This window comes from Dermacentor silvarum, chromosome 6 (assembly GCF_013339745.2).
Source record: "Dermacentor silvarum isolate Dsil-2018 chromosome 6, BIME_Dsil_1.4, whole genome shotgun sequence".
In the NCBI taxonomy this organism is placed as follows: domain Eukaryota; kingdom Metazoa; phylum Arthropoda; class Arachnida; order Ixodida; family Ixodidae; genus Dermacentor; species Dermacentor silvarum.
The window spans coordinates 139,962,730-139,990,622 of record NC_051159.1 but is presented as its reverse complement, the minus strand read 5'-3'; the positions used below and the strand labels follow the sequence as shown (position 1 = coordinate 139,990,622).

Here is a 27,893-nt window from a genome sequence, read left to right as displayed (position 1 = left end):
GAATTGCCTATCGCATTTTAAAAGGATTCTCCATAACCATGTCACCTCGACTGACAAAGCCGATTCATATTGAATGCGAATTCATATTCATATTGAATGCGAATTGCTATATCATTCGCGTGATTAAGATGTTAATTCTGTTCGTGCCGAAAATTCCCTCTTGTACAGCTACCTGCGACATAGTTCTAAAATATTAAGCAGAAAACATCCCTGATGTATGTCCATCTAAGCGAAACTTTCTTGGTTTTGGAGAACAATGGGGCGTTCAAACACAAAACGTGCTAAGTACAATATGCAGGTCTCTCTACAGATTACGACGCGTCCATGGTTTCGGGTCATTTCTTTTCTTCATATTAAGCAGCTGCTTGAATCTTCTGAGGGGGTGCCATTCATATCTGAGAGATACTTTTCTGTAGTCTCTTGTATATAAGTCTAATGACGTCAACTACCTCTTTCTGAATATCTGTACTCTGTTCCATACATAGCAGTCAACGCTGTGGAAGCTGCGCACTAAGTTCAGTCAAGAAGAGTTATCAGTCCGCGCATTCTGTCTATGCTTCGCTGCGCGCCAGCAGCGATCGCTCGCGCGATGAGCGCGTGAGGCTCCTCGCGACGGGTTGCATATAAAAAAAAAAACGAAAAGAACAACAAAACTAAAAATAATCTATAACAACGCATTACCGGCCGTATACAACAGTGTGTTTGTTTCTGAGGATTAAAACTTGTTTCATTCACTACAGAGCCTATATAAAAACAGTTGCGCACAATTGCGGCAAAAAGAAACAAAAAAGAACAAACATAGAACTATATCCAAGCGCGAACGAAGCTACTGCACGAAGACTCTCTAGTTTCCACAGCGTTGACTGATATGTGTGGAACTGAGCATAGTAGTTCAGAGTACCTTCTTCCATTTATTTACGAAACGAAACTTCTCTTGGTATGCTGCCGAAAGACAGCGTGCTGACAATATCTGCGCCTTAAAAATTGGTAAAATCGCTTGCGACTTCCCTCATGCGTCATAAATCACATGAGTGAACTAAGAAAACACGTAGCGCACAACCGTCAATCGGCAATCGACATGGGCTGATTAGATGAGATTAGGTTCGAGTTAAGCACTCTATACGTCGGTACAAGACTATACATGCTATATCTTGTGGCGAGATTTCCCTGAGCCATAGCCGCTGGCTTAGCGGCTATGGCGTGTGCGGATAAGTAGGACTTCGTGGGTTTTATTCCGGGCTGCGGCAGCCGCATTCCGAGGGGGGGGATGAAGAATGAATGGTGGGGTTTTACGTGTCAACACAACGATTTGATTATGAGGCACGCCGTATTGGGGGACTTCTCATTAATTTTGACCACCAGGGGATCTTTAACGTGCCCCCAATGCACGGGACACGGGTGCTTTCGCATTTCGCCCCCATGGAAATGCGGACGCCGCGGCCGGGATTCGATCTCGCGACCTCGTGCTTAGCAGCGCAACACCATAGCCGTTAAGCCACCGCGGTGGCTGGCGAAATGCAGAAACGCTCGTTTACCATGCATTGGGTGCGCGCTAAGTGAATCCTGGGGGGTCAAAATTAATCCGGAGTCCCCCACTACGGCGTGTATCATAATGATATCGTAGTTTTGGCACGCAGAAACCACAGAATTATTATTTTTTGCGTATTTCCGTGAGTTGTGGACGCACGGCATATTGATGTCTGCGTGGAGTCTGTGGACCTGCGCAGTCAGTAATGGTTAGATGAAACATGCCTCCAAATCCGCAGAAAGGAGCTAAGAAAGCTTCACTTGAATAGTTAAAAGCCTACAGACTGCTTCGAGTTTAGCACTCGAACAATTTAGTATTGCATACAAGAATGTGAGTTGTGCACCGCGTATGATTGTTCCTGATGCTGACAGTTCCGTGAAAGCTTTCGGTAATTTTCAGCGCTAGCTTGTCCTCTTCTGCGCTTCGTGGTTTAACCAGCATTTATGTTAAGCTATCTGTTATCAGCAAGCATATTCCGTGCTAAGTACATCAGAAGACATGAATAAGTGGGTTCACTCTGGTAACATTTAACTGCAGCGGAATTTACAAAAGCACTATCGCGCAATACGGCGAATACCACAGGTTGTGAGTAGGTGTGTTCGCGAGTTTGAATTCGAGTGGTGGTCAACATAATAAATGTAGAAAAGTTCACTCTTACTTATTGAAATAAAAGAAATACGGGCAAGAAAAAGCACTATGCGGCGCCATATCCACGAGAGTATACAGTTCACATGTCAAAGAGGTTACCAATTATTATCACAAAATTTATGTTGTTGCCTCTGTTTTAACCAGCACAAATTTTTGCGTTGTCCCGAATGCCGTTTATAAATGAAAGAAAGGCATATCTGCAGCAGCCGTTATATGCTTTAGGGAAGAGCTGACTGGAAATGGCGTGAAAAGAAGCGTTAAATGGCGAAGAAAAACATTTTCAAAACTTCAGCGGTCAAATTGGGCGCAAGAGAGTGCGCTTCGGTGTTCCGGTGGCCAAAATTACGACGGGAAGAGGCCACAAACCGGCAAGCAAGATTACGACGCAGAGTTCCAGACCACCAGCGTTATACATAAATCAAGCACCAGACCTTTCATTTTCCTATGGGGAAGCGAGGAAGGAAGTATGTTCGTGAATATTGTGCAGCTACCATAAGAAAAAATAAACAGATAAAAAAGAACACGAATCACGCAGGAGCATTCGCAAAAGCGGAACCTTTATCGCCTGGCCAGCTGTAAATATTTCGCAGAGCGGGAGCCATCGAAATTTAACAAGTTTTCGTATTAAATGTGGTCGAAAAGGGGTGCCAGTGAGGCGGCGGGACTGCAACCAGCGGCGCGTTATTTGGCTGCTGGACTCTGGAGATAGCCATTAAAGGCACTTCAGCACCACCACGAGCTGAACGCCTGCAGGTGCACTTCCCTGCGTCACCCGGCAGCTACCTATCGCCTTTGCCGGTTTGTGAGCGCATCGCGCATCTCCACTCATTTGTTATTTTAATCTTTTTTTCGCTATCTTTCCTTGTCATTTATCACCTTGTCAAACAAACGTACGTTGTCTCGTTCTCGTAAACACACGTTTTTTTTTTCGCTTTTCTTCTGGCCGCAAAAATGTTCCCTTTCAGTTGCCTGTTGGCTGGCGAGCTTTGTTAACCCTTTAGTTTGCTTTTGTTGAATAGAAAATTTTAATTCTGGGTTTCACGTGCTCAAACCACGATATGGTTATGAGGCACGCCGTAGTGGGAGTACTCCGGATGCGACAACGGCGAGCCGAGGAGCCGGCGTTGCGGGCAGAGCAGGCACGACGCAGAGAACGACGTCACTAACGGCGCTGCCAATGGCGCGCGCTTGGGTGCGACGTAGAGAACGACGTAACTGACTAGGGCAGCCAATGGAGAAGTTTAACGAGACATGTGACGAACGGTTTTTTGTTTCGCCTAGCCATATACAGCTTTCGTTGTAAAAACAATGACCGTCAGATGTGAAATTGCTGACAGATTGCGAGCTGTCGGCATGTGTTGCGACAGGCAGAGAAGTCTTCATGAAGCTCAAAATGCGCTACTTACAAGTGAAACGTAATCCCAGAGTTCCTTTTCGCTCGATTTTTGCAGCCGTACGCAACGCATGATACAACCATTACAATGTCCGGACGCCACCACGCTTACTACGCACTGCGGTTGCCGTGGCGGAAGTCGCGCTGTCTGCCTATGGCAAGATGGCGGCGCGCGGCTTCAGCTCAGGGGCGTCCCTTCCGCTCCAGCAAGCTTTATTTAAACCTCCTCGGTTTCAGCGAACACTTTCAAAAATTTTGAAGGTTGCCTATGGCAGAGAGCACAATTCTATAGTTCATGAGCTGGTCGGCTCGATGAGGCGGACATTATTTGCATAAAAATTGAAATGTATAAACGACCAATTAACAAGAATTTACAAAGTTTTTAACTAATTACCTCACGGTTCATAGTGCAATTTACAAATCTTTGAAAGTGTTCGCTGAAACACGTTGTATATATATATATATATATATATATATATATATATATATATATATATGTCATCATCATCATTTTTATAAATATAGGCTGATGATGATGATGATATGCACGTACACATACACGCTCTTTTAAGCTCTGCTATCCCCCCCCCCCCCCCCCTCTACCTTTGCCTCCACCACATGGCCGGCTTCACACACCTCGCACATGTTTTTCCTCACTTTGACACTCGTAATGCTACGCATTAAAGCGGTCAATCATGACCCGCCACTTTAGCTTATCGTAATCTGGCTACCGTTATTGGCTGACGAGGCAAGACTTCTAACGCGCAGGAAAGTTTCCTAATGGCCCCCTGTGATTAACTCACGCTAGCTCGAGCATGCGCAGACTGCGTCTCTTCAGCGTGTGAGTGTAATCAACGCAGCATGCCTACAGCTCGGCTACAGCACGCGCCTACGCTCACCGGCCGCGATGCATATCAGACCATTAATTAAGTGCAGAGAAAAGAAGCTTTGTGAGCTTCTACCGTGCGTGGGAGCGGTATTCGATATTCGAGAGGCCTACGCGTCGTGGTCGTTGTACGCCCCCATACCAATAGCGGGAGCGAAGTTAGAGATTTAATTAGTGACGCTTTTTTTAAGTGGCAGTGAAACTAGCCTGATAAAAACTATGAGGGATCAACCGCGGTCGCTATCGAAGGATGATTTAGAATGCTTAGGGGGGTGGTTATTTGTTACACTTGTTGCACTGTGTGCTATGGGTGCCACTCCCCTTACCACCATGCCTTAACCGTACGCGGGAGCCAACCGGTACTTCTAGCGCCACTTCCTCCGTGGCCACTTTTGAACCCCGCGCCTCGTCTACGGCCAAGGACGGAGCGTCTCAAACGACACCGTCTCAAAACGCTAGCGGCCACAAGGAAAGAGTGCGAGAACGCTCTTCTTATACCACCGGTACTACGGCACTGTGGTATAGTTTACCGCTGTGTTAGGCTGCAGAATCTTCGAGACCGGCCCACGAAAATGGTTAGACACTCACAAGAAATCGCGTTTCGTTAACATGACCGCTAAAGGTTAAAGGACCTGCGAACGTTTCCGAGGGCAACGAACAAACCCGGTACCATGACACTCGTAGCACCGACACTGAGCTCGTTCGTAAGTGTCCAGAGTTCGCACGCACTTTCAAAGCTAGACTTCTATGTGCGCTCACATTTGTGCGCTGAAACATTGCTGGGTATAAAAGCCACCTCCCACGCGCTATGGGCCTCAATTAGCGTGTGTTTCTCGCGATATACCTATATCGACGTCCCATTCACTTTTGCCCCGCATAGTTGCGACGGAGAGATTTCAGGGGAGATAATGCGATTTCCTTAGCCTAGTTGCACGGAATTTACCTTTGTTAAATTTCTTTCGTTCAGCAAGGCAGTTTTCAAGTGAATATTTGAAATTGCAATTGGACATTTGAAGAGATAGAGATCAATTAATGTCGTGTTCCTTTGTCCTCGCGTTCGCCCGGATTGCGTCGACAGGAACTGCTTGCAAAGTTGAAATCAGGGCGGTATAACAACAGTAACTTAGGTTCAAAACTTTTTATGTACACATGTTGCCCGTATATGATCAGGGCTACAGAAGATTCTTCTTAAAATGTAGGAATTGTCTCCTGTATTCTGGCCTGATGAGAGTGAATGGGTACTCGGATAGAAAGGGTGCTTTCTCTCTGACTAACCGTTTCGTTGAAAATGAAGTGAGACACAGTCTGCTGCACCGATAATACTATTTATCTTTGTTCCCTTCTTTGCCTTCCCCGGCGTCCAAAGATGGTCTTCATTTGGCGAAGGCAATCTGCACATCTACTGTTATTGGACATGATGACCAGATATTCTGTGGAGTGAGTAGTTCTTTCTTCAACGGTGCCATGGTAAAGTTCAGTTGATGACCGCATGTTACAGCAAAATTGGACGAGGGTGACAACGGCCGAAGATTAGGTGCTTCGGAAGCGTTGATGAGAGCTTGTCCATCGAACGTCTTTCAAGTAAAAACCCCAACTTGCGACCAGCAAGATATAGCTCTACGCGTTTGATTAGAACCCGCCCGCGTCGTGTCCATGCGACATCTGCTGGGTCAAAGAAAATAATACAAGAAATTTCTGACGCACTGCACACAAAATGTATGTTAAGATATTCGTATTCGCGAGTCTTTGTCGATTGGGAAGACTTACCCGCAGGCTGGGTAGTTTTGTCATCTTCTTTGCCTTTATCGCGGATTGATTTTTTTCTCAGTCTTGACAATGTGATATCCCTCTCTTACATACAGTACAATGTCTCTGCAACGAATGCCACTACAACAACATTGCGTGTATAATGAAGGCTTTCGTATGTCCCGACCGCATTCTTATCTTTCATATGTAATGTTAACGACTTTACAATGCATCCAATTACAAGTTTTCCCGTACAACGAAGGAATTTTGACGTCCCGATGGCTGATTCGTTGCTTTAGAACGAATGCTCGTAGGGACCGGCGCCACCACTGCACTCCGCATTTGAGGGTTACCAGTGTGTGTAATGGTGTAATAATAACAGTATAATGGTAATAGGGGTAGCCGGAAAAAAATAAACACCATTGTCACTAAAAACTTAGTGCTCCCACTCGATGGCGGCGCTAAGTATGCCGAGCTGTAGGAATTCATGGCAACAAACACTACGAACTCTGTGAACAACAAGCACCGGCACCTCGACGAAGCTTGCTCTTGCAGAAGGACATTTGGACCTATCTGATCTGGAGCTGACGAAATGACATAGATTTCATTGAGTGCCTGCCATCGCTTCCTTTCTGGGTCGGCTACAGTCGCACGTACTATCAGCCGAAGTGTGCAATATAATATTGGCGGCTTATTTCAATAAGCATAACCTGAATTCATGTTAAATAAGAATTTTCTTTTGCTGGACGTGCTTCGGCGGCGCTATTGTGAGATGCACTGTGCGCCATTTTTACAGCGAAGTAACCTGTATAACGAAGGATTTTCGAGGTCCCTAGCGCTTCGTTATAAAGGTGTTGGACTTTACCTGCAATGCATAGTAAGCTACACTCACGTCAACGCAGAAGCTGCAGCAATTTCATTTACGTTCATCTGGTTTCTTTTATGAACCACGAGAAGACGAATCTATTTGAACACTATTATTGGTAGGGCATGAGTGTAATCATTGGAGGCGAGAAAAAAATAAGCAGCGTCATCTTCGCTTAGCCCGTTATATTGTATTATGTGTTTTGGGGATTTTGTACGATGCCAGAGAACTGTATACTATCGGAAACACGCAGGAATGAGGCCACAGTGGTCCACCAAATTATCGCCGACGTGTGGAACAACACCCTGCCAAGAAAAATAAGCGAGCCGGCGGGAAGAATGGACACCAACATCTCCGTTTCTGCCTGACCGCAGTGCGCGAGCAATCGAATACGCTATCGGCGAGACCGCTCTTCTGTACTGTATGTGGCACGTAGGCCCCTATTGCCGACTCTGTTTCCCCACTCCGGAGCAAAACATTTTCCTTTGGACATGAGCCTTTTTCCATTAGAGATAGCGATATCTTTCCATTGAGCAAGGAATGGTAAAAGTGGGGACCGCACGCTGATTCTTTCTGGTTAAAAGAAGCAACAAAAAAAAAGAAAAAAAAAGAACAGCTTTGAAAGCGAGCAACAGCGGCTGTCCACTTTATCAAAATGCAGGAGCGAAGCAAGCAAGAAAGGGACAGCTCGTAAATATGCTACGCCGGCGAAGTTGTCTCTGGCTCGGATAACAATTTCATGGACACAGAGTGCATTAGGAAGCGAATGCATTTTGCCGACATCTGATACGAGCTTCGCGTAAATACAGTGGACTCCGAGGAAACTTTTTTTTCTCTTCGGGCATGTTTATGAATAGGCCCGGTGGTGTCAAATAATTCTTTCTGACAGACGTGTTGTTGTAACGTTCCTGCCCGTTCATATGTTTCTGTGCATTTCTTCTTTTCTTGCAATATGGATCATTCACTCTACATGGCACATTACCTGCGGCAGCCCATGTTTTGAATTTGTTTCATGCAACCCTATGCATTAAGGCCCCACTTCCGGTTGCTAATGTAACATCTATGGCTTGTTGCTCCCTGTAAAGAGGGGTTGGGACGCATTACTTGCTGCGTGCCAAACACGACGACGACCACCCTATGTTGCTTTGCCGACGTGCCGTGATGGCATCCTCTGCCTATGGACCTATGGACCTATTCAACAAATCGTAGCTCTGGAGCTCATGAAATGCACTCACGGTGCAGACATTGCATGTTGTAGTGACGTATCTCGAAGTTGTTATCACGCTTGCGACCTGAAAAACCAAAATGCAGCTCAACCACATATACTCAACATTGCCTCCTGTGATATGCAGAGACCGGCCGAAGAGAGGATACTGACGCCATGTGAAATGTGCCTTGGTATGACGGAGTTGTCAGAGGTGCATCAATGGCAATGAACCTAATAAGCACGTGTAGGCAAGAATAAATAAGGAAGGACGGATAGAACACATTCTTTTGTTGCACTTTCATGTCCAGAAATACTGCCTCAAAACCCTAATCGCAAATCAGTACAATCCTTGTCATTGTTGATGTGTTGAACGCTCTAACTAAAGATTACGAGAACTTATTTCCTCGAACATCCCTTTCTAGTAATTGTTTCAATCCGTCTGAACTTAAACAAGAAACCTCGCTATCTGAGAGTGAGAATTATGAAACAGTGCGTATACATACACTATTTAACTCATAATTATTCGCACTGCTGTACGCATTAGTCGCTGACTGTAGTAGTAATGAATAGAAAATGTTAAAAAAAACACTGTAGCTCTCTAAAGACTGCTATGCAGGTGTGAGAAGTGGCTTGACAAGGCCGATAACATGCAAAAACGAAAACTGGTGTCGATGCATGTGTTGCTTCACAGCAAAGACAGTTGCGTCCTCAACATTTCAGCCCTTCGCAGTTGCACTTTTAGCTCATTCCTGGCGCGCTCTTCGTTTATTCGTCTAGTATGACGCCGAAGCCATGCACCAGCTTATCATGTAGTGTGCCTGTGAATGAGTGCTCTGCATGGCTTTGTCTGCCGCAACGCTAACGTTATGCGTTGGCGCATCTGGCTTTCTCTGAGTGACTTATTAAAAAGACTCGATGAAAGCTGGGGCAGCAAAGTATTACTGGAAATTACATTTTCTTTGACTACTTTCAGGCGACAACGGACGCGAACACTACATTTCTCACTCGTTTTCTCGCTTGGCTCTCTTAATAGTGACTGCGAACACCACCATTCTTTTTTCATGGTGCGACGTCTATCGATCACTCGCCAGTAAAGCAACGCTTATTGTAGTGTCTACTCGTACATCGCCCTCTTCTTGCCGACGTATCTTTCTGAGTTTTCCAATACTTATTACGCACGAAGTATTGTCAGAATGCATTAATGAACGCCGACAATCATCGATCACTACCGACAAGGGAGCGCGCGAGGATCAATACGCGGTTAGAAAAACACAATTTTTGCCTGGTCTTGCACCTCTGTGTATTCGTTTTTTCTGTTCTTTACTGTTAATACCCTTCGGCAACTTTCGTCATGAGTGTTGCCACCCCGTCACACCGGCCATCAAGCGTGTGAGAGAGACAGAGAGAGAGCGAGAGAGAGAGATAAAAAAAGAAGGCAGGGCCGGATGACTGCATGGCTACTAGCCATCGGCGTGAATGCAAGAAAATAATAACGGGGTTAGTGAAGGAGTGAATCCAGGAGGCGTCCACGGGACGAAGCTGCAGCTGGTCCCATGCCTGTACTTTCACCGTTTCGACCCTTTCTTTACCCCTCTCGCAACCCCTTGATGGATCACCAAGTCCGAGACAATAGACGACGTGGTGAAAGTCGCAACAGCTGCGTCACAGCACAAGGACTGATTTTGTCTTTGCGATGCAATGCCTGAACGTAGTTTTGGTATAATTACAGAGATTCTTTCGACAAGTCGATTGGTCGTGGCAAGCCTACGAACTTCTCTGTCTTCGGGCGCGCACATTATTTTTTCCTTCGGAATCAGGGATAGAGACTGATGAGTACGTATGTGTATCGTAATTAAGAATGTTGGTGAGTTTAGCGGACATTTCCCTGTGAGTATGTTAACACTGACTGCGTCTTTGTTATTTTTCTGATATTTTCTTTTTCCCCTCTGTCCTTCCCCATTTTCATTCTCCAAGTGTGGGTGGCTGAATATCACCAAACGCGCACGATCAACTGGTGCAATATGAAAGTCTTATGACCTTAACACGTGCAGTATTTACATATATAGAATCGTATATCATCCGGTTCTATGTGTACATATATTTGCTGGCATCTACAATAACACTTGTGGCACCAGGGAAGTGCCCAAAGTGCGCAGATTGCGCTGATCTGAATGGAAGTTCTGCTTCACTAGAGGGTGATCACGTAACTAAGTTAGACTTCATTCGCGTATAGACGTTTCATATATATCTATCCCTAATAATTTAAAGCACGAGGTTCTGCCTCGCGGTGTTTTCATGACAAATCAGCTGCAGCTTATATTCTTGTACACTACGACTTGAGCAATAACACATCGCAATTCACTGAAGCTCACTGAAACTTTCTCGCACTGTAATTTCTCAGACCTACTCTCTTAAGTGCGCATCCTGCGGCCAAGACTCTTTCCCAAGACATTATAAAACACCTCGTTCCTATATGCGTAAGCGGGTAAGATAAAAGAACTGAATGAACAAGCGTGGTGTGAGCGCGCACAAACACGAAGAGATCACACTGAATGACAGCAGACAACGACTGTCAAAACGCTGGCAGCAAGCATACGCCGCAACGGGCGAAGGTACGTGCGGTCTATCGCTTCAACGGAAACTGAGCGGCGAATGCACTTAAAGGTCAGAGCCGTGTGGAGATAAGAGACGGTGCGAGCGAGCGACGAGCGCGGTTGTTGGCAGAGAAGTGCGCCCCCCCCCCCCCCCCCTTGCTCCCTCCGGCGCTGGCTTCCTGCTTCCTTGCTTGCGCGCGGGAGATTGAGTGCGTTCGCTCTCCGTGATAGCGCGCGTCTCCGCACGCTTCCTCTCGGGCATACGGCGCGCGGCGAAGATTTTATCTATAGGGAACGTCACGGCGACGGCGACGGCGACGGCGACGACGACGGCGACGACGACGCCGACGGCAGAAATCCGGTTCAAGTGTCCATATAATTGCTATCGCAATAAAAAAAATTGATAACTCGAGTGCTCGCTGAGAATGTTAGTGCAATGTATTTAAACTTGCGCTAGCTAGAGTTAGCGAAGCTCTACGGGAAAAAAAGAACCACAAGAAGAAAAGCAAATAAAGAGCACTGTAGAAAATAAAAAAAAGGAAAACGAAACAATGAAATTGAGTTTATTTTCCAGCTCCAAGTGATAGGTGCCCTTACAGAGGTGTTTTATGTCTTGAATCAACATTGTTTTTTGATGGGTAAATTGACGGTCGCCGTATGCGGCATCGATATAATGAAAGCCGTGGAGCTTTTCGACAAATGGTACAGACTTCGGCATTCGGGTCATCATCGCTTAGCGCCGAACACTGACGCATGCCCACCGGGATATCGAGGACAAAAACAAAAACGAGAAGTAATAAAGGAGTTGTGTCAAGGCACAAAGAAGCAGTTGCTATGGGAACGTGGAGCCGCGTAAAAGTCGCAGTAGACTGTCCGCTTCGAGCCCATCACATAAATTGAGACGCCGTAAAACCAGCTACAGACCAGTCGCCTGCGTCCTATCTGCGGGTTTCTCCCGCTCCCTTAAAGACTGCGCAGCGTTGTTACCGCACGAGCCTTCGACCAAAGTGCACGACTGTGTAAGTCACGTGTGCAGCCAAAGACTCGTATAGAAAGGAGGTGACGAACAAACAGGGTGCGACCGAAGCTAATCCTTCCGAGGAGTAAACTTTGCAATCACACCGCGAGGCAGCGAACCCAACGCTCGAAGCGGTATGCGGCCGTGTATGTCAGTCGATTTCGTTTACTATTTTCTTTTAGGGAACAAAACATGTGACTACAAAAGCTATGCTTACACCACTGCGATCTTTCTTGTTCTTCGTCGTGTTTCTCCTGGGGGGCTTTTCCTCGTTTATGGCAGACTGCTTTACGAAGGGGCTCTCGGGATCGTATAAGAAGCCGCGAAAGTTTATGCTTGTGACGTGACAACTATATAGTTGCAATCGTGCACGGTGTGTCGTGCGTGTTTTTTGTGTACGGGTGAAATAAACTTTTCAACGGAAGCTTTTCCGTTTACGGACTCGGAGTAATCGATGGAAAAGCCTGTAGCACTGAGAGCAGCACACTTCGTCGCAGCAAATAACCAGCGCTAAAATAAGGCCACGGTTAACAATGGTTTCAGTCGAGGTTGCTGCTGAACAGAAGTGCATATAATGAGTATCGATTGATCTGCTTCGATTTCAGAAGAACCTAGATTTCTTTCCAAGCAACGGAAAGAACTAGCACACTTGTTAAGACACACTGAAATAAGCAGCGCAATAGTGACCTCCTAAAGAAATATTGAGCGTATTTTGCATGCTGTATTTTGCAGAGCGTAATTTGCATGCTCGAGCGGCATTAGACAATCGGCGGCTGCTGCAATGTCCAGTTATCATTGTGTCTGAAAACAGCGATTTCCGTCTTACGAGAAGCGACGAGAATTCGCAACCTGCCTAACTCGTCTGCGTTCGTCGTAATGCGTGTCACTTCATTATCTCTGACCGTCCAATTACTGAAGCGGCGTTTGCAGCGATTCAGTAAACACTGAACTAATTAGGTAAGAAAGCGCTTCGCTTTCATATATTGCTTATGCTTTCTTCTCATTGCTGGGACGTTATTTCTCGGATGAAAGCTATATAGCGGGTGTGATATGCTATACGCTAGAGTACCAGAATTTTATTTCAAGCGCGCCACTGCGTCCGTGGCCATATATATACATTGTCGACATTTGAGGAAAGAGATCGTTCCAACTTGTCCGCAGGAGATATGAAATATTGTGCGCTTCGCAGTTCAACGACTTCATGAATACAAATGCGTGCTCTGTTGGTGGAGCCACTTAGCAAATTGCTGCGCAAGACAAATACACGCCGCTCTTTAGCTCCGACAATATATGCGACCTCTTTGAAATGTTCTCCCTGAAATTGCTATTCGTGAGATAAGGACAAATAGGGTTTATGGCTCCCGCTTCTTGTTTCAATGTTTGCGCAGTGAACCAACGTTGCAAGTGACTATAACACTGAGTCAAAACGTTAGAGTTTGAAAGAAGGAACGAAGGGCCCAGACGTGGTGGCTCAGATTAAACAGGGCGTGCAATAAGGCAATTCCGCCGTTGCAATAGTTTGTGATATATATCGACCGGTATGTCTGTACGAGCAATTTCGCTTGTGCAAACAAACGAATCACAAGGCCTTGCCGTAGCGGTCCCACGGGAGCTCTCATTGCTGGGGCTTTGTGTGCACGATGTTTAAGAGAAGACCGGGTCGCTTGTCACCGTGATTTGTGGTGCCAGCGTAACGGATTAAAGTAGCGGAACCATCGCCATTTATTTTTTTTTTGAACATTTACTGTTGGGGCGGAGGCACCCCGACGAAGCGCTGGTCTAAAGCTTAGATTTCCGAAAGTAATTGAAGTTCGGCTGTCTGAGACTGAATGAGAAAAATTCATGGAGCGCATCGACGCGGGAAGCCGTAAGCTTTCACGTAAAGAACGATCGAATATATTTCAGATTTTAACTTCTTGCCGGCAGAGTTAGTTATTTTGTGCCGTAAAACAACCGAATAAGTAACAAAACGCTGATCGGATGCTTAATGGCAGACTTGAAATGACTTTCAGCAACGTAGCAAGATAACAAATCTGTAAAAGAGACTCTGCTAGATAAGAATAACTTTCGTGTCTACGATAAACAATGTAGGGCATTGTTGCCCTTCCCCCGCACCACCTTTCTGCTTGGAGACAACTATGTATTTAAGAGGGTAACTGTACGAAGGTACCTTCTTTTTATTCTGTAAATGCATTAGTGCGCTCTCGGTGTAGACGGGACAAAGAGAAGAAACAGGTCCGCGACAACTTACATTGTTATAGAAAAAAAGGAAGATATGCTGAGGCATATATATTTTCTAACAAAATCAGTGCTGCTACAATGTAAGGATTCCCTTTGCTTAACTTTATTCTCTTCTTATGACCCACCAGTTCACGGCCAGCCGATCCCAGTGACAGCATGGACGGAGCGCAGCTCGGACACTTACCAATTACCAACATAAATGGCATTGAAATAGAATCGTTATGTTATTCCAGCCAAGCTGTGCATCCGTGTTTGGCCTAGACATACGAGACACTATTTGGTGGTACAAGAAACCTGCCTTGTACGCTCTACAACATGCTAAAGGCCTCGATTAAGGTCCCGCACCTATCTCTTTACTCTGCGTGCTACGAAACACCTGGCGTGTTATATAGAAAAAAAAAAAATTTCCCCTTCCTTTGCTGTTCGTCATTGGCTCGTACGAACTCACTTTTTCGCTATCGCCTTGATTGGTCCTTAACCGGTACGGGTGATAAGAATTAACAGAATCGAAAGAAAAAGTACATAAAAAAAAGCCTCCGAGCTTGTATATTGGCAGGATAGCAAATACCACGTGAATAATATCACAATGTGCAACAAAGTTCCCGGGACGCTGTAACTGTTTTCACGTATCGCTGATGTTCACGTATGCACTCGCTGTCACATCGACTATCTTGTAGATAACATCTACCATGAAACCCACAGTGCTCGTAGTTATATTTTGTTAATACTACGCAGCTCAACTTGCCTTTCATGATAGAGAAGCGATTGAACTGTATGAATCTCTCCTGCGATTGTTGACTTCATTCGATTTATTCGACCGTTCACGCAAGCAAGCGCATCTACATAACCTAAAGGCATGCATGCCCATGCTTGAAGATCTGATAATGAAAGGGTAGTATGGAAAGATATTTACAGGTCAGCGACAACAAGCAGGAGCCAGATGCGAAGTGTCACACGCACGGACGCACGCATGCACGCACACTCACGCAGAGGCACACGCACACACAAACGCACGCGCGCCTATATTTGTCTCGTGGCACAGATATTATGTGACTGTCTCTACATCTGGCGACAACGGCACCTCGTTGTCACTCGCGTCAGACCTTGCCAATATTCTTAGATATAATGTGCCGAAGGCAAGGGTCCAACCAGTAGAGACGGGGGGAACTAGGCCAGCTGCCCGCAGACTCGTTCATCTACCTCCACCTACGCTGTTTGTCCAGCCAATTTTTTTAGCCTTTTGTTTGCCACTGTACTGACGACTTCAGTAGTCAGGTGGCAAAGCTCCGGAGGAAAGCCACAGAGAAGAAGAAGAAGAAAAAAAAGGAGCAAGTTCCCGGAGGCTCGCGGGCCCAGAAAGAAATTGTGACATTGCGGCCACATATCGACCCCCACGCATCTCCTCTGGCTGGAGAGATCGATAATTGTCACTCGCTTTCTTTTTTTTTTGTTTTTGCTCTACAAAGAGTGCTGCATTCTCTAGTCGCACTCCTTGTGAGTCTAACATTTATTGCTTTTTACTTCTGCAAGGGACTATCTTTAAAAATGAAAGGCGCACGGCGTGCAGACAAAATAATCGATGCTGTTACTGTCCCGGTCTTACACTGTGCGTGCCTGTATATTATTTATTTCGTTTTTTTTTTCGCACTACCAGTCCTGGTATGTGGCAGCTTTGTTGACGAGGACACATATCACCTTATAGAATGCCCGTAAGATGGGACACCAAGAGACCAACTTTAATCGTCTTTAATGACATTAGACTGTAAACCACTCAGTTTAAAGAAATTATTGTGCTTATAGCCAACAAGAGTCATTCAAAAGGGCGTTTTGATAGCATCATCAAGATTTCTTGAAGTAAAGACGGCAGCATTGTTGGACATTATTAACGCATCTAAAGGAAACGTTTTGCTTATAACAATATTGTGAATATAAACTGTCACTTTTTATGGTATGTGATGTTATCGTTGTTCGCATTATTGGTTTGAGAGTTTCGATGTATATCGCAGTTTTGTTTTGACACCTGTGTGATAGCGTCGTGACAGTGTGTGCAATATCTGTTCTGCTTTTTCTCCTGAAAGAACTATGTGCAAAAGTTTACAAACCTGGTCAGTGCACCACCTGTCGAAAAAAGAAGAAGTAGCCGGCACCGTATTTGTGCACCGTCTTCTCCTTCTATCATGTCAAAGAAAACGAAGTTGCTAGAACTTTTATAAAGCGTCATTACTTCAGAAGTTTCTGTTTTTCAAGTTGAATGAGCTATCATGTGAAAGCCGGCGATACCTTAATGTTTTTACGAAGATATGAGAAAAGGAGTGTTTGGAATAGGGAGCGGGAAGAAATTGGCGCTTTCGCTACACACTCCAGTGAATGGCTTTCTTCTGTTGGCGTTGGCGGGCACCTAAACGAATTCATAGAAGTTGAGTAAGGAGTTCACGGACAGAACATTTGGTAATCGAACTCTGTTTCCGCTTACTACGTCATTCTTGCTGTTTCAAAACCGTGCATTCAAAATTTTGAATTAGCTTTGGGAAAGAGAGACTTTCGTAATATGCCAGGAGCCTCGATCTTGATTTGAAGCTCTTAAGACAGTGGCCTCTAAACCTAAGCCTCTGCTTATAAAGTTTGAATGACAGCCGAATCGCAATGATCGAATCGCAGCCTTGTCGTAATGATCGATCGTGCAATGATCGACAGTGCAATGACCGTTAAGGATATAGTAATGAGCAGGTTTGTCTTGCTTGACTTTCCCTTACAAGCAGCCATGGTGTACCCTCTACTATAAAGTCAAATTATGGCTTCGCTTTTTTTCTGATGTGTGGTAAATTGCTTTCTGTAAATGTATTAATTTTCGTGCACGAATAGTGGTTTACAATTACAGAAAGAAGTAGTTACTCATTCGTGTTGAGCACCTTGTCTTTCGTTACATCGATGTCCTTTTGGCACGATCGGGCCCCTTACAATTACGTGATTGCTTTTCGTCCTGGGCGAAACAAGATAATATAAGCATACTCAAATTAATTCAGTTTATGTCTTGGAGCTTTTATTACCATTTTCATCAATACAGAATGGCTTATGTACGGCCACAAGCAGTAATACTCATTAACAGGCCATGTCTTACTCAAATAATTAATGGCAGGCGTTAAGTAAAGAAAACTTATCGCCATTGCTTTGTCGTCACAGTAAACAAATAATATTCGTGAACCTCTTGTCTGATGAACCACAATATTTACAATACCCTGCGTTGGTATAGGAAGCGGATGAGCGCTTAATTTTTTTCATATTTGTTTGTTGCCGCAGTCAAAGCTGGGAATAAATATAGAAATGCAAATTAAACTATGACGGTGACGCTGCGTTTCTCTGCAAGTTGATGGTGATACCGAACAAGCCATAGGAGTGCAGGCTCTTGCGAAATTCTCGGTACCAAAAGGTTTTCCAATTGAACAACTGAAGTTGCAACTTCCGGTGCCTTTTTGTTCCTGTTTCTTTAGCGCTACCAAGGCCCTACCAAAGCCTCGGCGTCTCACTGCAGCATATCGAATTTCGGCTGCAAGTGGTCGTCTTGAGCAGGAGTCGAGCAGGCTTCTTGCAAAGGCCAGTGAGCTGTGGGAGGATGCAGGTGCCAGTACACTCAGGCACCACAACCTCGGGCGGGATCGTTGTCGTGATGGGCAGGCAGCAAACCCTGCCATCCGAGCATTCGTAGTCCGAGCTCGTTTTCTTGCAAAACCACGTGAAGTAGGTCGACATGCAGTTTCCCGGACACGGGTATACCACCTTCTCCGATGTTGTTTCGACGCCTTCTGTATTTGATATCGATGCTGTCGGGTGTGCGCTCTCAGCCAAAGGTGCCAGCGTAGAGTTTCCCGAGAAAGAACCGTTGCGTGAAGGCAGACTGACTTGAGAAGCTGCATACCCTTGAGATGAGACATTCCCGTCGAATGAGTGAGGGGGTCCTAGTTGAAGTCCGTCGGAGCTTGCAGGGGAAGGCGTAGTGGAAGTTGTTTCCGAAGCGTATCCAGGTGACACCGTCTTGAAGATGTCATTTTCTTCCGGCCAAGTAGGATCGTACTGTTCTGTTGAATTGGCAGACGTCTGCTTCTCTGCGATAGCTTTGTACTGCGAAGCCACGGATGCTCTGAGATATTCAGTCAGGAGCAGCTTTAGAATGTCCAGGTACACGTTCCTGGCCTGGCGCGCGCTGCCTTGATAATTGTTGGCCCTAGACAACCACACTGGTTTTCCCAATGAAGCTGACTCGTCATCCGCTATCTGCAGTGGTTCGGGGTGTCTGACTTCACCACAGCACAACTCGGTTTCCGCGTGACATGGCGGTGCGGCGAAAGCGACTTCACAGAACAATGTTGCATGAGTAGTCTTGAGACAGAGCCCGTTGCAAAGGCTGCTATTGAGATTGCCTGCAAAAGTGGTAAACACAGAGCGGTTAAAAATAACTTCAATGCGACTGTGTACGTTTTACAAGCGTAATATTAAGTATAACCACGGGAGCGACAATTTGCTGTGCTTGGTCCGGCCATCATATTTTCAGTCGGAACCGTGAATGTGGGGCAAATTCACGAAAATGTTTATCTGTAAGAACTGCTCATTATTGGCCGGGCACCTCTGCTAATAACATGCTCCCTATGACGGGAACTTTTTCACGAAGAAGCTCGAACTCGGGAGCGCTTTGTAAGGACGTACGCCTGCTAGTCATGACAACGAGCATAAAACGAAAGCGAACAACCAATGACAAACAAGCATAAATAACAAAAGAGTGAATTCAGCACCTCTTTTGGAGTATTCACGGATGCACACTCACGGGAAATGACCATATGCGTTTAGCGAGCTATCAATTTTGGCTGAAGCAGGACCCCGGGCGTATTTGTTGAATGCTTCTTACGTAAGAGCGCTTCGTCATTGGCCTGTGGTTAAGTGCCCGCCCCTCTCTATAGTGACTGGCGTTACTTCATTAAAATTAAGTTCTGAGGTTTTACGTGTCAGAACCACGATTTGATGTGATGTACGCTCGTAGTACGGGACAGCGGGTTAATGTTTACCACTTGGGATTCCTCAGAGTGCACCTATTTCGAGGTCTACACGAGCGTTTTTGCATTTCGCCCCCATCGAAAGGCGGTCGCCGTGGCGGGGGTTGTACCCGAGATCTTGAGCTCACCAGTGCAACGCTATAACCACTGGGCTATTGCGGCGGGTGATTGGCGCGATCATGAAACGACCAATCGCAACAGGCATTCGCCTGACTTCTAAACCGGCGTTTCATTGGTATATGCACAAATTTATTCCGTGGTAAGGTGTAGCTTTCATTTAGACACCTAAATATCACTAATTAACCTATCGGTTACTATTTCTGGGGCAAAGCTTTCAATGTTGTATTTTAAGCTTGCCATTTCATGGGGTCATTGTGCATTTTGTAATTCTTGTAGCATTCTTGCTTTAATATGTCAGCATTTATAGTTCACTTTCGTGAAACTTCTCCTACCTTGCGGATTTCCACATAACTTGGGCTGAATGCGCAAAGCTTTTTACTCGCAAGAGCTGTTTGTCATTAGACTACTGCTTTCGCTAACATTATGTATAACATCATGATTGGCTGGGACCTGCCCTTACAGTTGTACAGCGTAAGAACGCTTGTGTGCATAGGACCCCGGCTTTGCTCAACAGCGTTCTGCTTGTCTGCAAACAACTTCTCAAAGTTTGGCCGCAGTGGTGGCTTAGCAGTTGTGCTGTTGCGCTGCTAAGCACGAGGTCACGTGATCAAATCCCGGCCATGACGGCGGCATTTCGATAGGGGCGAAATGCAAGAACGTCCATGTCCCGTGCAATGTGGGTTTGTTAACAATCCCTAGGTGGTCAAAATTAATCCGGAGTCCCCCACTACGGCGTGTCTCATAATCACATCGTGGTTTTTGCACGGAAAACCCCAGAATTTAAGTTTTTGCCTTTGAAAGTTTACATAGGAATGGACGAATATACAGCAATATTTATGTGGCTTGTCCAGTGGGATAAATGGGCACTAAACGAAGCATACGGAAAAACCTGTGTTCCCGTCGTTTCCCCCATTTTCATTTCTAAGTAACCATAACAACCCGCTTAATTAAGACAAGTTAGCTTCCACAGCTAAGACAAAAAGCAATTAAAGAGCACGCATTACCAGGATATCCGCGTTTTGCGCCTATTGTTTCCAGCTCGTGCATACACAAGCTGGGGAGAAGCAGCCGATGCTGAGCGACCAGCTGTGGCGAGACATGTTTGACATGATGTCACGAGACACGTAGGCATAATGAGTTATCTAGACGGTATCTGCCTAACAACTTCAAGAACGAGGAAAAAGGCCTCATTTAAAATTTTGTCTCAAAGAAATCTATTGAAGGATTGGCATAAACCGGGACAGATAAGTCTTCAAATCAGACTATATTTTCGTACGCCTTAACCACATTCATAATGTAAATGAACTGCGGTGTAGGACTGATGTTATTACGATAAAGTACTTCTTCCGGAAAGCGATCCGTGGCTGGAGTAGATTGCCACAACATGTCGTTTGCAATGCGTCTAATGACGCATTTCTCGCTTCATTATAACTTCATTTTCTGGTGCATGTTTGTAGTGTTATAATCTTTCTGAGTGCAATCTTTTCTTTCTTACATGTTAAAATTTTTTTTCTTTTGTTTACCATTTGATTTACATGCGCTTCTTCTCAGTATTGTACCTGCTTTTGTAATGTTTTGGACCCCCTTTGTTGACATTGTACTCCCTGCACGCTGCATAGAAGCTGATATTTCATCGTCGATTTCTCCCATTTTAGTACAAGTCAGTTCATACATTCTTTCGTCCGTCAGACGGACCGACATGTCACGCTGGCCATGTAACATGGCTTGCTCTTTCAATCTTCACCGCAGAAGTTTCTTTCCTTCTGTTATTTTCCTTTTTCCTTTTTCCCCCCGTGTTGGGTCAGCTGGCATTTCATGCTACACAAAAACTGGGGCTGAATTCACAAAGCGTCTCCTTCGTAAGTCTGTTTTGCCATTGGCCGGCCACCTTCTCTAATACTATCAGGATTGGCTGTAACTTCATCTTATGAACAATTCTTGCATAAGTTATGATTAATAAGGGCCCCGGTTCTCCGTCGCTGGTTCATATCTGATTCATAATTCATCAACAGTTTGTACATGTATTCGTCTGTCAAAAAATGGGCGGACCTGCCACAGTGGTTCGCTATGGCTGCCCTGCCATGACAGAGCGACTGTGCACTGAGACATTCGCTCTACCTGCAGTGAGAAATTTAGCTATATTTTTGGTGGTTAGCTGGCCTCTCCATATATGGCACAACAGATACACATGTTCATTTTTGCACGAGTGACTTTTAGGGAGGCAGGAAGTGCGCTGAAGACGCAAAACGAGTCAACTCTGGAGTCGCAGATCTTTTGTGAACGCGGGTGCCGGAATCATTTTGGGATTGGCAGTCAACGAAATAAGCGCACGCCTTAAACGTAGGAAGTCAAAGTTTACCAAACTTTGATGTATGTATAATTACCGAGGACATTGCCCCCGCAAGGAATGTGTGTATGTTCAGAAAATGGCAGCTGCGAAGCCAGATGTGATGTATTTATGCCGGCTGCTATGTTTTAAAACTATGTTTCTATTAGCGTAAAGAACGCGATATATACATAGGAGTTGATTTTTGACGTCGCACATGTGTATCTATTGAGATCATCAGTAAAACATATCCGTACTAAGATTCGGGCGGGAACTTTACTGCCACAGAGTGCATCTAAGTCGGCCATGTGAGATAACACGAATAATCCAGTCAGTCACGTAATATGGCTGCCAGAAAGCACATTTCACACTACAAATCCGACTGCGAAATCTGCATATGCAACGCACAGGAGGATAAGCTTCGTAATGCTATTTTTCCGTCTGGCACTTTGATGTAAGCACTCGATTTTTTGTCTTTCCTGTACTTTTTTTTTCAGTCACAGACTAGTTTTGCGTGAAGTGTTTTTTTTTCTTGTTTTGTAGCTTGTGAGCTGACGCGGACGCGTAGCATCGTGTATTAACGAAGAGCGCATATATACAAGAACGATTCGAACGCGACGGTTGAGGTGATAATTGACACGAGGGTCTTTTTCAACAGCTCGCGTGTTTTCTAAAATTTGTCCCATAGGTGGAAGTATTAGGACACGCTACTTCGACTTTCTTGCTACCACGTGTCGCGTGGCCTTTAGCGCTAAAGCTTCTGGTGATCAAGAAACACAAATGGCACGCTTTGAAAACTTCAAGTAAGGGGACTCTGCACCATTGTTTCGGGCTTTTTCAAGCCTTTCTTTCCTTCGTATCGCTCCACTGAGATGTTTGCCTCAACATGCACGACGTCAGCGCATGCGTTGTGCTTCGGCGATATACATAAGTAAACAGGTACAAAAGACAACTACCTTCACTTTAGATAGCTAATACTTGAATTTCATTTTTGCGCTACACGATTGGCCATAACGTGTTCAATACTACTCTAACACTAGAAGTACGCGGTGTTCATGTAAGTTTTCACGCGTTCTACACGTCAATCTTTCTTTTCATCACACTACATAATGCGCTTCACATCGACGCCATGCCCTGAAGGTTGCAATCGCAACTTGCACCTAGAATTAAGTGCACCGTGACTCGCATACCAAGTGCACAGCATTGGCCATCACTAGCAATGCGGGCGTTCAAAAAAAAAAAAAAAAAAATGGCACACAAGCTCAGCGAATAGACGAGCCCGTAATAGAACCAAGAAAAGACACGGACACTGAAGACGGACGGACATGCGTGCCGGAAGAATCGTATGACATCGTCACGACCCGGAAAAAAAAACTGCCAGAAAAAAAGCGACATTTCGTGAAAGCCCGCCGCATTCATGCGATGAGTATATTAGATGTCGCGGAAAAGTATACTCACTTGCTAATGCACTCTCCATCCAGCAAACGACGAACAGCACAGAGAGCACGACGCAGGTTCTGTGGCCAAACATGTTCGTCATTTGTCTGTCGTCGCTTACTTGCCTCGTCGCCGAATGCTGGGAGCTCTAGACTGCGCCCGCCCTATACTATATCTCCACAGTCCCCAACTACTTCCCCTTTCCTATTTTTTATCATTTTTGGTCAGTGCGAGAGATCAAGCTGAAGAATACCGCTTTTCTGTGTTATCTTTTTTTTTTTTGTTAACGGATGGGTATCGCTATCTCTAATGGATGATGGCACATGTCCGGAATACTATATCACATCGCGGCCGCCCTGATATGTTTCTTCCATGGATAGAGTACCAGATTGAAAGAGACTTATGTGTGGGCGTGCGGTACAGAAAAGCGCGGCCATTTGGATGGTGTATCCGATTGCCTACCTAATGCCACCAAACCGAAACGAACACGTGTGCTTGATTTGAAATCGCAGTTCATTTATTGTTATTGCCATTTTACGTTTATGCGTGGGAGGGGAGGGGGCGGTGCAGCGTGCGCTGCAGAGGAAGTTGTTTCTTAATTACGTTCGACGATGCTTCCTCTGTCCGCTCGATGTTCTTAGACGCTTGTGTACATCATGCGGCACATGTCGCACTATGCCGCGTATTAATAGTTGTCTCGAACGCCATATTTTTTGTAGATTTACTCCAATGGTTACGTCTTCAGAGGAAATCTCAGGCTGTTGAGACAGTTCGATTTCCAGACGGTGTGGTAAAAATAAACTTCCGCATCAAATGCGGTTGCAGGCCTGTCCTATAGATATATCAGTGTCTTGTTTAAGCAATCCTATCAGCGGAGGCGCCATGCTGCGAAAGGGCGGGATGACAGAACCTAAGGTAAAAAACATCAAAGCCAACAATTATTAAAGCGGACATTTTCATAGTCAGATGGGGTGAGTAATGTTTCTGACGCAGAGGCTCTTTTTTTGTTCCTTATCCAGCTTAGCCATTCGTTTTCGCTCCATGAACCGTTAAAGATCGTCTGGACAAGTTATCGATGATTTCTAATCGCTGTCGTTGGGAGATAATGACTGAAAGAAAAAGCCCTTTTCAGGTCGAAAGCTTAAACGTCTAGAGAAGAAAGAGCCTCATCAAAGCTTCCCCATCTAATCGCGAGTTCTTGTCACAGTCACTCGGGCCTGGTGTGACAGAAATACCCGTACCCATAAGCAGAAATTCGGATGTATTGCACCAAATGAACATTTTTTTAATGGCTATCTACCAGCCGTTTTCTTTTATTGTAGTTCCTTTAGTAGATCATAAAAAGAAAGCTGCGTTATTTGTTTGTTATTGTCTTATCGAAACTAGTCTTTTCTTTTTATTAAAGGACTACTTTCACCAACATTTGTTCTTCGAGCAAGTTATACAAAGAAAGCGACTACAGTGTGAAGTTTGGCTGGTTGTCTGAACGGAAAATTAAGGCTTTCATTAAAAAAATTGTATTTGTACTTAAACTTCGCGTGAAGGTGTCTCAAGACGCCATTTGACATTTCGCTTCAAAGATACACCTTGAAGAACACGGATAGGTATGTATCGTGGAATGATAGCTGGGACTATAGGCCTTTAATTCATTGCACCGCACTCTAAAATGGTTAAAATAAATGGTGGCCGTAAAAATGAAAACGTAAAGGCTGCTGGTTATATTTCTGTCATTAGTATAGCGAATGGATTCAAGGGTTCCCTTTGAAACATTTATACCTGTTTGCTGCCCTGTATGAAACTTGTTGATAATATACGACTATGGTTATACTTCCTATCTCTGGGTGAGCGACACTTTGACTGTGGAATATAAAGTTTAATTTTATCGAAGTTGTGGCCTGAGAGGTTTATGTGTTGTTCCACTGCTTTGGAGGAAGTTTGTTGGCTGTGTTAAAAGGTTAAATTAAAAGATTAAGTGCATGCTTGAATGTTCACTGTGCCAGTATAAATACACAGGAGAAATAGGACAGCCAATGAATGTTATAATAAACGGGCCTCGCGCGGACACGATCAAGAAACTTCCTAAAGCAGTGGCACAACACTTAAACCTGTCAGGTCACGATTTTGATGAAATTAGGCTGTATATTCTAGAGTCAAACTTTTGTTCTCAAGACAGAAAATGTAGATAGTCGTATCTCATCCAGACTTGTGCGTAACGAATCCCGTGTACCTAATTACTTGTAAATAATGAAAATACATTGTTTACTTACACACACCCAGCGCCCCAAGTTGAAGTGTAATCAGCAAGACAGCAGCAACCCACCCTGGTCCCCACATGTTTAGGGTAGGGACGATGCACACACAAAAAAAGATCCTTCGCTTTAATCTTAGCTTTGCCTGATTACTGATATCATGCCCTTTTGGTAAATCTTGCAAGGTGTTCAGGTTTCTTCCTGAAACTAGTGACCCACATATAGACGGTGAAATCAGCCATCTTATACACGCAGAACAAAAAGTTCTTGACGTCCCGAAAAGGAGTGATCGTAAGTGGCTGGCTTAACTGTATAAATTCTCTTTGAGTTAGTGGTATATATGCACCTTCATTATTAGGGCACCGCCCACTATACAACTACATCAAATCACAAAGCATGTTCAGACGATTGAGGCCCATTGAGGGAAAATAAAATTCCAGGTAACACACACACACACACACACGCACACACACACACACACACACACACACACACACACACACACACACACACACACACACACACACACACACACACACACACACACACACACACACGCACGCACACACACACACACACACACACACACACACACACACACACACACACACACACACACACACACACACACACACACACACACACACACACACACACACACACACACACACACACACACATATATATATATATATATATATATCATTTGACCAATCCTACCAGCGTAGGCACGATCTTGCGAGCGGGCAGGATGAGGGAATCGGAGGAAACAATGCCAAAGCCAAAGGATAAAAACAGGTCATCTCGAGGGTCATATGGGTTATGTTTGTGAAGGAGAGACTTTTCATATCCGGCCGGCCCATTCGTTTTCTTTCCATGGTCCGATAAACACTGCCCGGAAACTGATCGGCTGGTTCTAATCAGAAACGCTGGAAGATAGTCATGGAAATAAAAAGCCCTTTTTAGGTCAGAAGCTGCAGCTGATTCGGGGTTACGAGCGCCATCAAAGCGTCCCCATCTAATCTTGAGTCCTTGTCATAGTCATTTGGCCCTTGTGTGACAAAAATACCCGAAACCAAAGCAAAAATGCGGATGTATCGCACCAAAGGACCTCCTTTCTTGAATGAATATCTGCCAGTCATTTTCCTTTATTGTAGTCCCTCTAAGAAAGTCCCAAAAGAAAGTTGCGTCATTGGGAAAAAAGAAGACTCCTAATCTAAACCACGGTCTTCTGCAATAACACAAAACTTCCAGCAACATTTTTTTAGTTATATAAAAAAGGTGACTATATTATGAAGTTTGTCTAGTTGCCAGATAGTAACCAGTACCTCCCACGTAAAAAATGTCTACTAGTATACTGTCTGCGTATTTAGATGTGTACCTCGACTTCTTGTGAAGCTGTGCCAAGGATGTCGTATGACATTTTGTTTTAAAGATGCTCCCTGAAGAACACGAAGAGATCAGAATTACGATTAGTACCTCCGACTATAGCAGTTGATCCATTGAGCAAGCTTAAAATAGAAAAACGCGTCGGTACTTGAAATGTAGTTTAGTAGAAAAAAAAAGAAAAACAAAAAGAAAAAAGAAGTTGTCAAAGCGCTTCTAGAGCACGGTGTTAGAAGACAACTGCGACAAAATTTCACTTTGAAAAAACTTGATGACAATCTCGTATATGAGTAGTATGTACTATTCAAGAAATCTTGGTAGAGTAACAGGGCTGGTACTTGTCTAGTTCTCTTATTAGCACCCTTTAGTTGGCACCGATGCAGACGAAGTGTGCACGTGGTGGTGAGCAGATATGACATAAATCTCATCAGGTCCCCTCCGATATTTTTTAGTACTCTGTGAGCACTCGCAGGCGCTGCCTAATCTTGGAGTTCATGCCGAGAAGCCGCGCTGGTTGTCAACGTTCGGGGTCATGCGTCACTTCCAGCAAATGATAACCGCAACGTTTATTTTTCGTTTTCTTTTTTGTAACGTGTTGGTATCAAAACTTGAGTTTTGTGAAATTTTGTTTTGACTTTTGCACGCATGCTGCTCTATATCAACGGTTGGTGTGGCCTTCACGAATGTATCGTAATTTTAATGGCCGAGAGCACTGCCCAGGACCAATGAGGTCATGAAGAGAGGACCAAACAACTATTATTTGACATCTTTCGCATGACTGTGTGTAGAAAAGAAGTGTTATCTACGCTAGATGGACTGGATGGTCACCTCTTGTCGCACGGAAGAATTCTGGCACAGTGGCCCTGATGATCCTGCAGAACAGAATGCTATAAACGTGTCGCTCTGCGTCTTCTTTTTTTATTTTCTTCAAATTCTTGCGGATCACGGAGTAGCTGGTTGGCTAAAACACTGGCTAACCTCACTTTCTCTCTCTCTCTTGGGGTGAGGTACTCACCACCGATTCAGACACTTCCCACAGTTTTCGTCACGCACGCAAGCACGCACGCACGCACGCACACGCACACACACACACACACACACACACACACACACACACACACACACACACACACACACACACACGCACGCACACACACACACACGCACGCACACACACACACACACACACACACGCACACACACACAC

The 27,893-nt window shown here is 44.9% G+C and overlaps 1 protein-coding gene across 1 annotated transcript; it reads right to left on the bottom strand.

Annotated features, from left to right (window-relative positions):
- Positions 1-17,479: 17,479 nt before the first annotated feature.
- Positions 17,480-23,171, bottom strand: LOC119456920 (uncharacterized). Its single transcript, XM_037718738.2, has 2 exons — positions 23,073-23,171; positions 17,480-18,541 (listed from the first exon to the last, which is right to left on the bottom strand). The coding sequence occupies exons 1-2, from the start codon at positions 23,152-23,154 to the stop codon at positions 17,628-17,630; spliced, it is 996 nt and encodes a 331-aa protein (XP_037574666.2). The 5' UTR covers positions 23,155-23,171; the 3' UTR covers positions 17,480-17,627.
- Between the last annotated feature and the right edge of the window lie 4,722 nt (positions 23,172-27,893).